This window comes from Manacus candei, unplaced genomic scaffold (assembly GCF_025592945.1).
Source record: "Manacus candei isolate 608988 ecotype Guabito, Panama unplaced genomic scaffold, ASM2559294v1 h1tg000073l, whole genome shotgun sequence".
Lineage (NCBI taxonomy): Eukaryota > Metazoa > Chordata > Aves > Passeriformes > Pipridae > Manacus > Manacus candei.
The window spans coordinates 1282275-1297239 of record NW_026138121.1 but is presented as its reverse complement, the minus strand read 5'-3'; the positions used below and the strand labels follow the sequence as shown (position 1 = coordinate 1297239).

Genomic DNA, 14965 nt, shown 5'->3' with positions numbered 1-14965 from the left:
GCCCCATCCAACCTGGCTTTGGACACTTCCAGGGATGGGGCAGCCACAGCTTCTCTGGCCAGCCTGTGCCAGGGCCTGCCCACCCTCGCAGGGAGGAATTTCTTCCCAAATTCTAACCTAAACCATCGTTGGTTCAAGGAGTGCACACCCCAAACCCCAGAGTCCACTGACCCCCCAGGGTCTCACAGGCTCCAACTGTTGGGAATTGGCCCCAACAGAGGAAATCTGGTCCTGAATGAAGCAGCAGCTCCCACACCTGAGGATGGAGGATGAGAGAGGATGAGGATGGATCAGAGAGAGGCAGATCCAACTGCGGCTCTGGGTCCCTTGTGAATCATTTTATTTTCACTGCTGGGGAGAGTAGGAGTGAAAATACCATTAAGTTGAAATCAGTCGAGAGGTACATATGTCTCTAGATATATCTGTACAGTCTACCAGTCTATATACACATTATATATAAATATATACATAGGGGCTCCGGGTTTGAGGCTGAAACCTGTCGAACCCAACAAAGCCAACTGCAGGAAGATTTGGAGAAGAGGCTTTTATCCTGAGAAAACAAGCCTCAATTAGCACAGGGTTTTAATTAGTGGAAAGGGGGAGCATCTCAGGGTGGCTGTTGAGTCCCCAGGCTGTGGGGAGCATCCCTGTCCCATTCCCAGGGAGCAGGACACGGTGCCCGTCCGTGCCCGTCTCAGGGAAGGGTCGGTTTTGGTGGCTGAACACAAAGGAGGTTTCTTTGGTTTATTGCTTTAATGCTTATTGCAGTTGGATTTTTTTTTTCCCTCTAATGCTCGGCCTTAAATCCAAATCCTGAGAATCAGGAAGAAAAGAAGAGAATAATCCCCCTAAACCCGGACACCCTATATATGCAGGTACAGCTATCAAAGAGGGAAGCGATACATGTGAGGACAGGGAGAACGGGGACAAAAATAGCTTTTCCAAAGAGTAATCCTTCCTTTTGCTTTTTCTTTCCTTTTTTTTCCTAATAAAAATGGCAAAACCACTCCTGTGTGCTTGGTTCCAGAGAGCAACTGAGAGTGAAACTTCCAGGAGGTGGAATTCAGGGCAGGGGAGCTGTGAGAGCAGAGCCAAGACCCCCAGGGATCAGCCCAGCCTGGGTTTACACCCGTGTCAGCATCTGGCCCCAGGGACCTAAAAACAAGGACAAGTGTCCTGCTGGCACTGCTGGAGAGCAGCTGGCACTGCTCTGGGGGATCCCTGCCCAGGGCAGGGTGTTGGCATCGGGGTCCTGTGGGTGTTGGGTGCTGCCTGCAGAGGGGAGGGCACTGAGCCCTGAATCCCCCCGGATCGGGGGAAGGATGCAGGGTGCTGGGATGGGGCTCAGCACTGCTGGGGGAGCAGCATCAGTCCATGGAGGGATGAAAGCTGGGAAGGGGCTGGTTGTGCAGAGGAGGGGGTGTGGGGGTGTCTGAGGGGAGGGTGTGACCCCACAGGGCACAGCAGAGCCCAGCTCCAGTGCAGGGGCCCCAAACCCTCCCCGTTCCATCCTGGCAAATCCACACCTCCCCCAGGGATTTAGATCCTCGTTCTCCAGAGCAGTGTGGAGCCAAAAGCCCCCAGAAGGGCCCAGGTGAGAGGAGTGTGTCCCTTGCCCGGCACCCTGGGATGTTCCACAGATCCAGCCCCCCTCCACCTCCACGGGTCCCACCTGACTGGGATCCTGCACCTCCGGCCACCAGCCCAGGCCATCCCTGCTCCACCTCTGCCACAGGGGACTGTTCCCCAGGGACACCACGGGCTCTCGGGGTGCAGCCACCCAGAGCAGGGATGTGACCCGAGTCCAGCAGCTCCACCTGCAGATGCTCCTGGCTTGGGCCCAACCCAACCTCCTGAAACTCTGCCGGGTGGAAAGGGAGGGACGGAGCCAGCTCCGGGGTCGGCCTGGGGGAGGGCAGAGAAGGCAGGACCCCCAGGCAGGGAGCTGGGGTGAGCGTGGCAGCCACCCTGGGCTGATGCTGTGACCCGGGGTGGCTGCGGGGACACGGTGCCGTCCTGCAGACAGTGGTCCCCAAGGGTGCACGTGCCACGTGTGTCCACGGCCACTGCAGGGGAGGAAAAGGGGGAAAGGAAAGGAAGGGAGGCAGGGGGAGAGCAGGGGGAGAGGGAGGCAAAGGGGGTCCCACGTGTCAAACACCGGCGGGGGTGAAGTCTCTGTGCAAAGCCGAGTCCTGGGGGAGGAGGGGCAGGGCTAGAACACCACGGACTGCAGGAGGCGGAAACACATCATCAGGTCCAAGGGGATGGGGGGCTTCAGGAGGTTCCCGTCCAGCCGCAGGTACCGGAGTCGGGGCACACCGTCCAGGTCGGAGGGGGAGAAGTCCTGGATGGACACGAGCGAGGTGGGGCAGATCTGCGTCCCGTTGATCTCTGCGGGGAGAGAGGGGGGGCGGGAGGCAGGTCAGAGGGAAGGGAGGCACAGAGGACGCTGGAGCCCCCCTCCCTGCCTGTGCATCGAACCTCATTTGGGGGTTTTGCTTTGCTGCCAAGGGGGACAGTCCCCAGCCTCTTCCCGAAGCCGGCACAGGAAGATCTCGCCTTTGATCAGAGCCGAAGTAGGTCGCGTTGGCGCGAGGCGCGGCGAGGGATGCGGTGTCATTGCAGGGAGAAAAGGGATCGTTTGGCACATGAAACCTGCCCAGCCAGCCCTGAGCCTCCACAGAAACATCAAGGAAAGCTGCTCCAGCCCCGCTCTGCTGGAGATAACGTCAGTGCCCGGCTCATTGCTCGCTTCTGGAGTTCCACGTGTCCCTCCCCGCCCCAGGGTCTGCAGTAGGGAAAATAAACCCAGGGATTCTTATGTCATTACCCGGCTCCAGGGACTGAAACCTTACAAAGACTGGGCAAAATAGGCAAGGAAGAGCTGGGACATGGTGTGCACGGGGCATCTCTCCATGGAAAGTGGTAGCAGAACCTGGGTGCTGGTGTGGGTGAAGCCAGCAGGAGTCATCACCTTCACCCCAAGGTCCCCCCAGCTCCACTTTGGTGGTGTTTGAGTAAAATGCAGATTAACCAGCACTTTTCACAGCATCCTGCCCTTGCTTCCAAACAGCCCCTCTGATAGCAGAAACATCTGGAGAGACCAGGAATCATAGAATGATGGAATAGTTTGGGTTGGAAGGGACCTTAAAGTTCACCCAGTTCCACCCCCTGCCATGGGCAGGGACACCTTCCCACCAGACCATGTTGCTCCGAGCCCTGTCCAACCTGGTCTTGGACAATTCCAGGGATGGAGCAGCCACAGCTTCTCTGGGCAAACTGTGCCAGGGCCTCCCCACCCTCACAGGGAACAATTTCTCCTCAATATGCCAAGTAACCCTCCCTCTGGCAGTGGGAAGCCATTCCTCCTTGTCCTGTCCCTCCATCCCTTGTCCAAGTCCCTCTCCAGCTCCCTCTGAGCCCCTCAAGGCACTGGAAGGCTGAATGGGAGTGCTGAATTTCTGTCTGCTCATCTGTGCTCGCTCTGTTTACACATTTCCAGGCCGGCACCTCTCCCATGGAATTGCAGAGCTGTGCCTGGAAGGGTGTGAAAGGCCCCGGCTGCTCTGCCAAGGCAGCTCCAGCTCAGCCTTGTTCTCCCTGTTCCCTCCCTGCAGGCTCAGCTCGGGAGCTGAGCTGGGCTATTTCTAACCATCTTGACTGTGTCTTTGGCATCTGTTCCTAAAATATGTGCACAGGCTCTCCTTTTAAAATCCCCCCATTTCTGTGCCCTGCTGGGAAAGGAGCTGTTTAGATGGCCAGGAGGCCCCAAAGAAGAGCTGCCCATGACAACCAACAAAAAAATGCCCCGTGCAGCACCAGGGGGAATTGAGCTCTGCTCCTCCTTCCCCGCATGCAGAGCCATCCCCATCACTCCCTGTTCACCTTGGAGCTCCCAGCTCATCTCCCCACTACAGCCCCCGTTGCAGGGTTCACGTCCCACGGGGTCAGAACGAGCTCTCCAACAAAACACCTCCCATCCTCGTGCTCCTCCTCCCCCCCAGACCTCAGCACAGCCAGTGGAACTCACTCTCGATGGAGTTGTTGTTCAGGTAGAGGTGCTCCAGCTTGGGGCTGATGAAGGGGACGTTGGTGAGCTTGTTGTGGGCCAGGTGCAGCACCAGCAGGTTGGTGAGGTTGAAGGAGTCCTTGGGGAGCCCCTTGTCAGAGATCTGGTTGTAGTTGAGCCGGATGAACGCCAGGTTGGGGAACTCCTTGAAGTAGTCACTGGGGATGTCCTCGATGTTGTTCCTGTCCAGGAAGAGCTGGTGGATGGCACTGGGCACCCCGGGGGGCATCTTCCTCAGGATGTTGTGGGCCAGGTTGAGTTGCATGAGGTTCTTGAGTCCCTTGAAGGTGTTTTTGTTGAAGACCCCATCGCTCAGCTTGTTGTGGTGCAGATCCAAGAGCACCAGGTTCTCCAGCTTGTTGAAGACCCCGGCGGGGATCTTGGAGATCTGGTTCCTGCTCAGCCGCAGCTGCTCCAGGTTGGGCGGCAGGAAGGCGGGCACCTCCTTGAGCTGGTTCTTCTCCATGTAGAGGAAGATGAGGTTTTCCAGCTTCTCCAGCACCCGCCTGTCCACCTTCCGGATGCGGTTGTTGTCGAGGTTGACCCATTTGAGGCCGGTGGCGTTCCTGAAGGACTCCTCGGGCAGGTCGTCGATGAAGTTGTTCTGCAGGTAGAGGTAGTGGATGCGGGGCGGGATGACGGGCACCTTGCGCAGGTTGCGGCTGTCGCAGTACAGGGCGGACGGGAAGTCCGGGGGGCAGTAGCATTCCCGGGGGCAGTCTGGGAAGACGGAGGGGGGGCCCGGGGGCAGGGGTGGGGGCAGCTCTGTGGGCTCCACGGGCTCCACGAAGGGCGGGGGCGGGCGGGTGGGTTTGCGGGGGGGTTTCCTCCGCTGCCCGCTCACCCCCCAGACCAGCACGAGAACGAGTGGCAGAAGCAACCCGAGGGCCACCTTCATGGTCCAGGTGTTTCCCTGAGGGAGGCAACAAGAGGTGGGTTAAGCAGTGTAAAAACGGCCCAATTTAGGTGCTGCATCACCTCCCCACCACTGACAGGCAGGAATTTACCCCCAGTTCCTCTGCTGTTTTCCCTCCTTCCCTTTGGAAGTCATCTCCAAATCCAACCCCCCTCCAGAGCACGAGTCACTGAGGTGCCTCTCTCTGGCTCAGCCTCATGCCGTGGGGGGTGCTGGATTTTATCATTTGATTTGTTTGGATTTTTTTCACGTGCCACCCTCAGCACCACCCCACAGAGCCTGGGCCCCCCCGGGAGGGCAGCACCGTCCCCCCTCCCCGAAGGATGGCTTGGCCCTTCAGAGGCCGTGATGGATTAAGCTCAATTTTGCACTTAAGCCAGCAAATCAATGATTCAGTAGGAAATTGGCTGTGGATTGGTGTCGGGAGGCCAGCAGCAGTTAGCAGGGCAGCAGAGATGGATGGCCCTGTGCTGAGGGACCAGGCTGGGAGGCAGCTCAGCCCTTTCTCAAGGCTGAGTGATAAAAAGGGCATTTGCAAGTTTACACATGGGCAGCACCAAAGGTGTTTGGCTCTTCAGCTCCCTGTGCTGCCCAAATAACCCATCCATCACCTCCAGTCCCGCTGCAGGGATGGTTATTTGGGGAGAAACGCTGGAGAAGTGGAGATAGGGAGGGACCAAGCAAGGTCTCTGTGTGCCCTGAGCCAGAGTTTCTCCTGGACGCCAGCCCAACACCTTGTCACCCCTCCCTCTTCTCTGGGTCGTTATCAAGCCCACAGAGCTGCCTGTCCCCTCTCTGCTCTCCCTGCTGCTGCCTGGAACAGCAGTGATCATCCCTGCCAGACTGGCTGGGAGCTCTCCAGCTGATGCCTCGGAGGGTGGAGGGATCCAGCTGGTTGCAGATGAGCTCCCCAGACAGCCCCGTGCAGAAGGTGCTCTGGATGCTCTGACTTGCCAGGGCCAGCTGGAGCAGGGCAGGCTGGGGGTGGGTTTCCTGGGCACATTCCTCGGGGTGCTCGCCAGGCTCTTCCCGGCAGGACTTGTCACCCCAGCGGGATCAGAGCCAAGCTGGATGCAGGGCCAGGCAGATGGAAGGGTGGGAGAGAGAATGGGGTGAGGTGGGAGGGAGGAAGACGATGAGAGCCAAAGGAAGATGAGGAAACGGGGTGTCTGCTGTGGGAGCAAGTGCTGCTGGGATGGGAGAAGCCTTTGGTGATGCTGGAGCTGGTGATGCCGATTTTGGAGCAAAATCAGGCTCTTCCAGCTTTCCCATGCAACACAGCAGAGTGGGATTCACTGCCATCGTGGCCACAGGGACCAGGGGTAGGGTCAGGGTTGGGGCCACACCAAGCCCCTTTGCCTGCAGCTTCCCACGTGGGGTCCACATCCCACCCAGGGATGTGCCACTGCTCCCAGGGCTGCCTTTGCCAGCCCGGCTCCCTTTGAAGCGATCCCACACATTCCTGGGGCTCCAAGTAATTGACTTTCTCCAAGAAAAGCTCCTGTTCTCACTCCCCCCCCCAGGCCCAGCCTGTTCCTCTCCTCTCTGCCTGCTCAGCTCCCATCTGGCTCTGTTTAACCCCACATTCCTCCCAGGCCGGCTGGTTCCAATCAGGGCTCTGGCATCTCGCTGGGGGGAGGGAGGATCAGGGGGAGAGCCGTGGAGCCAAATGCTGCCAGACCCTCAGCCCAGCCCTGCTGCAGGAGGTCCCTGCTGGGGGTGGACGTGCTTCTGTCTCCAAGAGTCCAGATTCGGCGTCCGGCTGCAGAGAACGGGCCAGCTCATGACAGGGATGTGGGGATGTCCCCTCCCCATTCCTTCACATCCCGCTCCTTCCCCAGCCACAGCCAACCCTGCACCCTCTGCCTACCTTGTCCCTGACCATTCCATAGGATTTTGCCTCTGCTCCAAAACTCAGACCTGGATTCTGACACCCCCAAGGCCCAGGGGAGCAGCGGGGGCTGAGCTCTGGGTTTGGCCCTCACCTCACCCAGAGGTGAGGAGGCAGATGGTTCATGACATTCCAGCTGGGACAGGATATCCCAGCTGGGACACGCTGTGATCTGGGGGATGGGCTCCCTCCCCCCTGGAGTGATGCTCAGCCTGGGCCACCCAGCCATGTCCCAGGGCAGAGCTGTGACCCTGCTGGTGTCAGGAGCTGGCTGAGCCTGCACCATCCCCCTCCACAGCAGGATTTAGCACTGCAGATGTTTAGGGACTCGGCACAGAGCAGGAACAGTCACCGAGCCAGAAATCCAGGCTGGAGAGCGACACATCCTGTGGCATTTGTCAGCACAGAAGGGAAGTGTCAGGAGGCAGATGCAGCCCCTTTTATCTGCTGCCACATCCCCGTGGGGACTGTCACAGCCCCTCTGCCTGTGGCACTGGGCAGGGCCAGCACTGCCACCACCCTTCTCTGCTGGTCCCCACCAGCCCCTCCCTGCAAAGCCACAGCTCTGCCCGGGGAAAGCAGGACCCACTCCCAAGCAATCTGCAGGAATCCAGCTGAGAGCCCTGCCTTCAGAATAACGGGGATGCAACAGGCCTGGGGCCACCACAGGCCTGACAATTGCCTCCACCACGCTGGAGGGTTCAAAGCCAGCTCTCCCTGGACCCGGCACAGTTGGAAGTCTGTTCTCCATCCAGTTGAATTTACTGGCGTGAAAGCAAGAGGCCAAACTTCCAAATCCCACACCCTGACTCTGCAGGAGCTGCCGCCGGCAGGGCCAGAGCCCCAGCACAGCCCCTGCTCTGCAAACGTCTCCACTTGACCTTTGTCATCGCTCCCGACGGACGGGACAGCTCAGATCCCGCCTATCCACCAGGAATCCACGCAACTGGAATAAAGTTAAGGCATGAAGCAATGAATGTATTCAGGAAACCAACTGCCTGGCGTGGAGAAAAGGCACAACTCACGGACAAAACCAGTTCTGACACCTCCTGAGCCACAGGCTGTGCTGACCAGCTTGGCCTGAGTGCGAGACCAAGGCACCCAACAGATCCCAGCCCGGGGCTTTTCCCAGAAAGAGGCAGCTGCTCCCTCACTCATCCCATTACAATTGACAAAAAAATCGGCGCAACAGCTGGAAATTCCAGCCCCAAATGCCACTGGTGTTTGCTTTCCACATAGTTTATCTTCACTGCCTCCCAGTAACCCGCAGCTCCCAGCAGCGCTCGCTGCCAGCCCCGGGCCCGGTGCCAAGGGCAGGCAGAAACCACCACCCCGGGGCAAGAGGGAGCTGTGGAAAGGGCACGGGGGGGTATTTGGCAGGGGCAGAAATTCCAGTGCTCTCCTTTGGGTGCCCCCTGCCCTGCTCTGACAGCAGAGAGACGTGCAGGGAGCAGCAACTGTCCAGGACCCCCTCCTGTGGAGGGGCTGGGAGGGGTAAAGGGAGCTTTAACTTTGGGAGAGCCTGGATGGCTGGAACAAGGGCCCTTTCCAGTCCATTGTTAGCTCCCTTCACACCTTCCCCACTGGGAACTTCCATCATCCCTGCTGGGAGAAACGCCCCCACCCAGCTTGGGAACTTGCACATCGGAGCAGAACAAGGAGGGCAAGCTAAAAATAACCAAAAGGATCCAGAAAAACCTCCCTCCTTGGCTTCCCTCGTGTCCAACAGCCACAGCCCATTCGTGTCGCTGCAAGAGTCTGGGTCTGATCAGCTGAACCGAGCAGGGAGCCCTTTATCCAGTGGCTCTGAAGCGCTGGGAATCATGGAAAAGGCCGTCCTCCGAGGGGAGGGCAGCCAGGCTGTCACCCAGGCGTCCCCAGGGTCCCCGGGGAAGCACAGCCCTGATGCAACATCCCGCTGTTCTCGCCCTTTCCCAGCCCTTTCCCAGGGAGCAGCGCAGCCACAGCAGCCTCTCTGGAGCCGGCACACGGCCGAGGTCCTGCTGCATTCCTTCGGCAGGGATGGTGTGTGTCCTGCAGGGACGGGTGTCCCAGGAGACCCTGCCAGGGAGCAGCTCGGACACGCTCCTGGGCTCTGCAGCGGTTTTGGGCTCAGCCAAGGACCGCAGGACATGGGGACAACAACGAGGGGCTCCTGCGTGCCAGGAGCGTTTCCTCGCTGGCCCACAGTCACCAGACCCGTTGCGAAAGGCTCATCCCGTTCTCTGCTCCCTCCAGCCACCTCCTCCCACCGCAGGGTCCGTGGGAAGGCAGCCCTGGCAGGGAACACCTTTCCCGCTGCCTTCTCCGTGTCAGCAATTCCTCCCTTTCCTCCTCCCTCCCTGCATGTCCCGACCCTTCCCAGCGCTGCTCCCGGCTCAGCCTGCCCGCACATCCCTCTGCCACACACGGTGGAACCGGCTGGACACAGACAAAAGCAAACCAGGGGAGAAGATGCTGCCAAAGCGCCGGCAGCGCGGACCCCACACACGCCCCGCTCCCCCCCGACAGCCACCTCACCCCGCTCCGCTTCCCCTCAGGGTGGGAAACTGTTCTGACACCTCATCCCTCCCCTCCAGCCTCTTCCAGGGCAGAGAAAACCTCCCACGGCTGCGCTTTTATCTCTTCCCAGGTGGGAACGCTCAACCTCTCGCCCCTCCTTCCCCGGGGCGCAGGGACACCCAACAGTCCCGCTCCGCGCCGTCCCGGGAGGCGGCTCTGGGATGCCGTCGGCTGAGCACCACATAAGGCAGGGCCGGGATCGCAGGATCCCAGGAAGGTTTCCAAGCCCTGATGCTTCGCCTTCGGTGCCAAGGGGATGAATTTCCATGTTTTGCCTTGTAGATGCTTTTTCTAAACTTCTCGAACAGGCGGGGAAGGACAGGTTTGGGATGAATCTCTTCCAAGCAATAAAACCCTTTTCCCAGGATTTCAGCGAACATCACTGCCCTGTTGCTTCCTCCCATCGGCTCCTGCCGGAGCGGAGACAAAGAGTCGGCTCCAAACGGGACCCCCGGGGGGGGGTGCAGGGAGGGGGCTGCCTCTCTCCGCCTGCCTGGAGCTGAGCTGGCTCCCATCTCCACGAGGAAAAGTGGGATTACGTGCCCTGGGAATGCTGTGTGTGATCCAGGCAGGAAAGAAGGGCTTTACCACCTACATTTTGGGCAGAAAACCAGCTTGTTGGAAGTGGCCCTGGCGCTGTCGGGCTGCTCGCTCCCACCTCGCTCTCGGAGCAGAGCAATGCTGGCCCCCCCGTTCTCCCCACCCCGGCACAGCCCCCCTCCCACGGGAGCAGGACCCCGCAGCCCCCCGAGCCCCGACCGTGTCCTCAGATCGTGCACAAGGAAGGACAAGGTGACCCGATGCTCTCGGAGGCTCCTGGAAGCACTCCTGGCTCCCGAGGTGCCCGTTCTCCTCTCAGCCTCCCTCCCCCCAGTCCTTGCATGTTTTCCCTCCTGCTTCCCAAGGCAGGGGACAGTTCTGGGCACGGCTCGGGCTGTGCAGCCCCTGGTACCCTCAGCTCGGGCTGTGCAGCCCCCCTGGTACCCCCAGCTTGGCTGCAGAGCCAGAGGGAAACGTGCAGGGGTTTGTGAGTGTGTGAGAGCTCAGGTCGGTGTGGGGGACACACAAAGGGGTCCTCACCCCCTCTCTCAAAAACCTCCTGGCAGTAACTGCAACTCTGTCACACGGGGACCTCCGTGGGACTCTGCAGCCCCCAGTCCCCCCCCCCCCCGTCCACCCCAAACTGCCCCACACCGAGAAAAACTCCTACAACCAGAGCAAAGGGAGAGAACAAAGACTCCAACTGGTGCAGAACAGAAAAACCAACAAGAGGAGAGGAGAAAAAGGGAAGAACAGATGCTGCTGTGGATGTAAGGGAGGCTGGAGAGGGCAGGAGCATCGTGGACCAGCGCAGAGTCCTGGGTCGGAGGCTCAGGCAAGGTGAGAAGAGCCTGGAGGAAAACACCTGCCCAGAGCTTACCTGTGTGCACCTCTCCCTCCTCCTGCCTCTTATTAATCCCCAAGACAAGTCTCTCTCTGGCTGTCTCCCTCCTCCTCCTCCTCCTCCTCCTCCTCCTCCTCCTCTCTGCTCCGCCACGAGCGAGCCCGGGCCGAGCGCGGAGGTTTTGTTCCTGGGAGCCGAGGGCGGTGGGAGCGCGGGGGGCGGAGGGCTGGGAGGGCTGGGAGGGCTGGGAGGGCTGGGACGGAGGCTCGATGACAACAATCACGTCTTTCTCTGGCAGCCAAGCGCGGCGGGCTCGGCGCGCACACGGCCGGCCCGCCGGAGGGCTGGCGCTCGGGAACAATTCCTTCTGCTGCGGAGGCTGCTCCCAGCCCGTGTTTAAAAACAAAGCCAATTAATAATTTGAAATAAGCCCTTCCCTTGCCGCGGTTTCCAGGAGCGTGTGTTTGGGATGGGGTGTTCCAGCCGAGCACCGGCCCCCGTGTCCCGCCCGTGGCACCCCCAGGGTGACTTCCAGCTGCCCCCCCAAGCCCTGCTGAAGGGAACCAGCCCCCCGGGGTCCCCTCTCCTCCCTGGCAGATGGATCCTGTAAAACGTGATGCAGGGCTTCATTTGCTCCCAGCTGGTGATAAGTTTTAATTTAAATCCTGATGGCACTTAATAAAGAGAAGGGGGGGAGTCCCAGTGATGCCACCAATGAGGGTTCATGGGCACAGGGACACTGGGGTTTGCAGGGAGAGTCAGCCAGGTCCTGGCTGGAAAATCACTGGGCACTGGGGGGACAGGGACAGAGGGGCTCAGGGGGGACATTTCTGCTTCAAGGAGCTCCGAGGAAACCATGACCTGTTGCATATTCACAGCTCTGAGACACAGCCCGGGCAGAGGGAAAAGTCCAGGGGGGGCACAGCAACCATGGGAATCACCCTCCTACAGGCACCCCCATCCCAGCACCCCTGGAATGTGGGGCTCAGGGGTCCCCTTTCCCCCCACCAACCATCCCCTCTCCAGCCAAGCCCATCTGCAGCAGGGCTCAGGAAACCTGAGCTACTCTGGCTCATTGAAATCCCAGTCCCAGCCCTGCCAGGGGCTGGCAGCCATCCAGGCTGATCCTGCACTTCCACACTTGGTTCAGGGTGGCTAACAGCCAAACATCAGAGCTCCCCCAAAATTCCCACTGGCTGGACTCCCCCATTTTGCCTTGGGCTCCCTACAACACTTAAATATATTTATTCCCAACATGGGACCCTTCTCCTTACCCCAAAACTGGAGGATTTCTGGTGGGTGCTGCTCTGCAACTGCCAGTTGGGATGATCCAAGGGCACAGCCCTCCCCTGCAGTGAGCTGGGACACTTGGATCCTAAAAACCAGCAGGTAGCTCGACTGGAAGCCAGGAAAAGGGATGGAGAGAACCCCCAGGGGTATTTGATGGTGTTTAAACAAAGAGTCAGCTGGAGGCACGTGTTTGCCAGCTGGAGGGGGCCCAGAATCAATAGGGAAAGGAGATGCTATTTGAAGGATCTGCTGCTGGAGATTGATGCCAGTTGCTTTAAAAACTGGTCCTAAGTCCCCAAATCCACGGGGACATGTTCCTTGTTTGGTCGGGTTTTTCCCTGCTAACGAACAGCCACTCAGCTGGGCACTGGGAGGGGGAGACTGAGGCCCCAAACGGGGCAGTTGTTTGCACAGAAATCACCCAGCAGTGCCAGACACAGAAAGGTGTCACATCCCAGACCTTCCCCACCGTGTGAAGCTGTTCCCACAGCTCCTGGTGCTTGGGAGGCACCGAAACCTTCGGCAGTTCTGGTGACTGCAAACGCTGCTCTCACAGCCAAAGGGACTGTGTTTGTTGAATTTTCTCCCTGCAGGAATTTCTGCCCCTGTCCAAGTTTCGAATCCACCTTCAAAGGCGTCCTTTCACATTTTTCAAACCCCAGAGGCTGCAGCCTCGGACGTGGCTCTGGGCACCACACGCTCCATTTGTTCCACGTCTGGAGCAAAAGCTGGCCCTGCTCTTGCAGGCAAAGGGGGTGATGGAGGGGGACAAACCTGCTCTCATGGATTTGGTTGGCTTGGGGCAGCATCCCGGCCATCCCTGGTCCCCTGATGCCACATCCCTTTGGTTTATCCCCTTTCTCGCTCTGTTCTGCAGAGGTTTGTAACAGAAACACCACTTTGGCCTGGCAGAGGTGGGAGAGGAAATGTTTGAGTGTGAAAGCACCAGGAGACAGAGCCAGGGCAGAGGGAATGGCTGGTCTGACCAAGGACAACACGAGGGGCAGCCTGGAGTGGGTAAATGTGGTCCCCAGCGAGCCCGGGGGCTGTGTCCCATCAGCCCACCAGGAACAGGGGGCTCCCAGCACTCAGCCATGCCCTGGTCACTCCAGCCATGCCAGCAGGGAGGTGACAGCAGCCACACCCACATCTCAAAGGAGGAAATACGGACAAGAGGCAGCAGAGGGTTTAAGGGGATGACGTGAGCAAAAAAATCCCCATCATAACCAATGTCTCCATGATGTCCAGCTGGGAAACAGCAAACACCTTCATCCTCCCCATCCTCCCCATCCATCCCAGCCAGACCCTCCTGCACCGTGTCACAGTGGGAGTGGCTCCTGCCAGGTGTGGTTAAAATAAGCATCCCCTTTCCTGGGAAGTGGTTCCATCCTGAACCTCATCTCCTGGATCTCCCACACGGAGGGGACAGCCCTGGGGACACCACAGCACACCAAGACTGGTGGTCCCACCCAGGGGGACACCCCAGCACACCAAGAGTTGTCAATCCCAGCCCAGGGAACACCACAGTGTGCCAAGAGCTGCCGGGCCCAGCCCCCAGGGTTCCAAGAAGGGGAATTTCCAGAGCAAAGGTCTGTCCTCAAGCCACGCTTGCCTTCCCCACACCACAGCCTGGACTCCTCAGGAGCGGCTTAAAATGTTTATTTGGCCCGAGGGAGATGATTATTCTTTGTGTTATCCCAGCACCAACCACCCCATCCCAAGCCGAGCCTCCCCTGCACTCGGTGCTGCACAAACATAGATGATTTACACATTTTTCTAAAGCCAGATCTTAAACCTCCCTTCAGAGAGCTAAAAAATTTCATTTCAGAAAGGGCAAAAAAAAAAAAAAATAGAAAAAAAAGGCAGCAGGAGGAAAGTTGAGCTGGCCCCGAGGCCACTCGACCGCAGCAGCGTGTGCTCTGTGCAAAATGTCAAATTTTGGGTGTTTGGCAGCAAAACTTCGTGAGCCACCGAGCTCTCCAAGGGAAGGGGCCACTGGGCAGGGAGAAGAGGAGTCCAGGGGTCCCCCCAAAACATTGTCTGTCAGTTTGGGACGGCCCCAGTCTCCCAGGACTGCGGGGGGAAGGTGCTGTGCTGCCCTGCCCGGGGCTCTGCAGGGTGTTGCCGCTAGTGCCGGGTGGCCACCGGGCTGGAAAATCCAACTCAGCCTCCCCCAAAGCTCAGCAGGAGCCGGGGACAGGCTCCTGCCCGTGCCTGCAGCCCCTCCACCCCGCAGGGAGCTCACAGCAGCCTCCACACGCGAGAGCCAGAGCTGGGAGAGCGTCACCAGGAGCCCGGGAGAAACTCTTGGCTCCGGGCAAAGCTCTGGAGGGGGAAGTGAGCAAAGGGGAAAAGTATTTCGGTCTGTAATGCACAGATCCCGTCTCACGTGGCCCAGAAGATGCGTGAGGGGCTTCCTCCCCCTCTGGCTGCGTGTGGGGCAGGGGCACAGCTCCACCTGGGACAGGGGCACAGCTCCACCTGGGACAGGGGCACAGCTCCATGCCTCCGTTTCCACCCCCAGCAAACACCTGGAAAGCACCCAGCAATGTGGTCCCTGAGTGTGGCCGCTGAGGGGACGTGTGGAAGGTGCTGAAGCCGCCCTTGAGCAAAGCAGCCCCAGCCCAAAGGATGTGGGAATTCACCTCGGACTCCGAGTCCCTTTGGCCACCCCAGCACAGGGATCCCGGCGCAGAGGGAGGGAGGGGGTGAGAGGAAGAGGAGGAGGAGGCAGCCTGCATCCCTTCCGTGCGGGTCTGCTCTTCCCAGGTAGCCATCCCTTCTTCCCAGGCACAGCCTGGGCTCTCCCTCCATCCCTGAGCACTCCCAGTGCCTGAACTCGGGACGTGCAGC

The 14965-nt window shown here is 59.4% G+C and overlaps 1 protein-coding gene across 1 annotated transcript; it reads right to left on the bottom strand.

Annotated features, from left to right (window-relative positions):
* Nucleotides 1-299: 299 nt before the first annotated feature.
* Nucleotides 300-10979, bottom strand: PRELP (proline and arginine rich end leucine rich repeat protein). Its single transcript, XM_051808968.1, has 3 exons — nucleotides 10859-10979; nucleotides 4031-4982; nucleotides 300-2391 (listed from the first exon to the last, which is right to left on the bottom strand). The coding sequence occupies exons 2-3, from the start codon at nucleotides 4965-4967 to the stop codon at nucleotides 2213-2215; spliced, it is 1116 nt and encodes a 371-aa protein (XP_051664928.1). The 5' UTR covers nucleotides 4968-4982; nucleotides 10859-10979; the 3' UTR covers nucleotides 300-2212.
* Between the last annotated feature and the right edge of the window lie 3986 nt (nucleotides 10980-14965).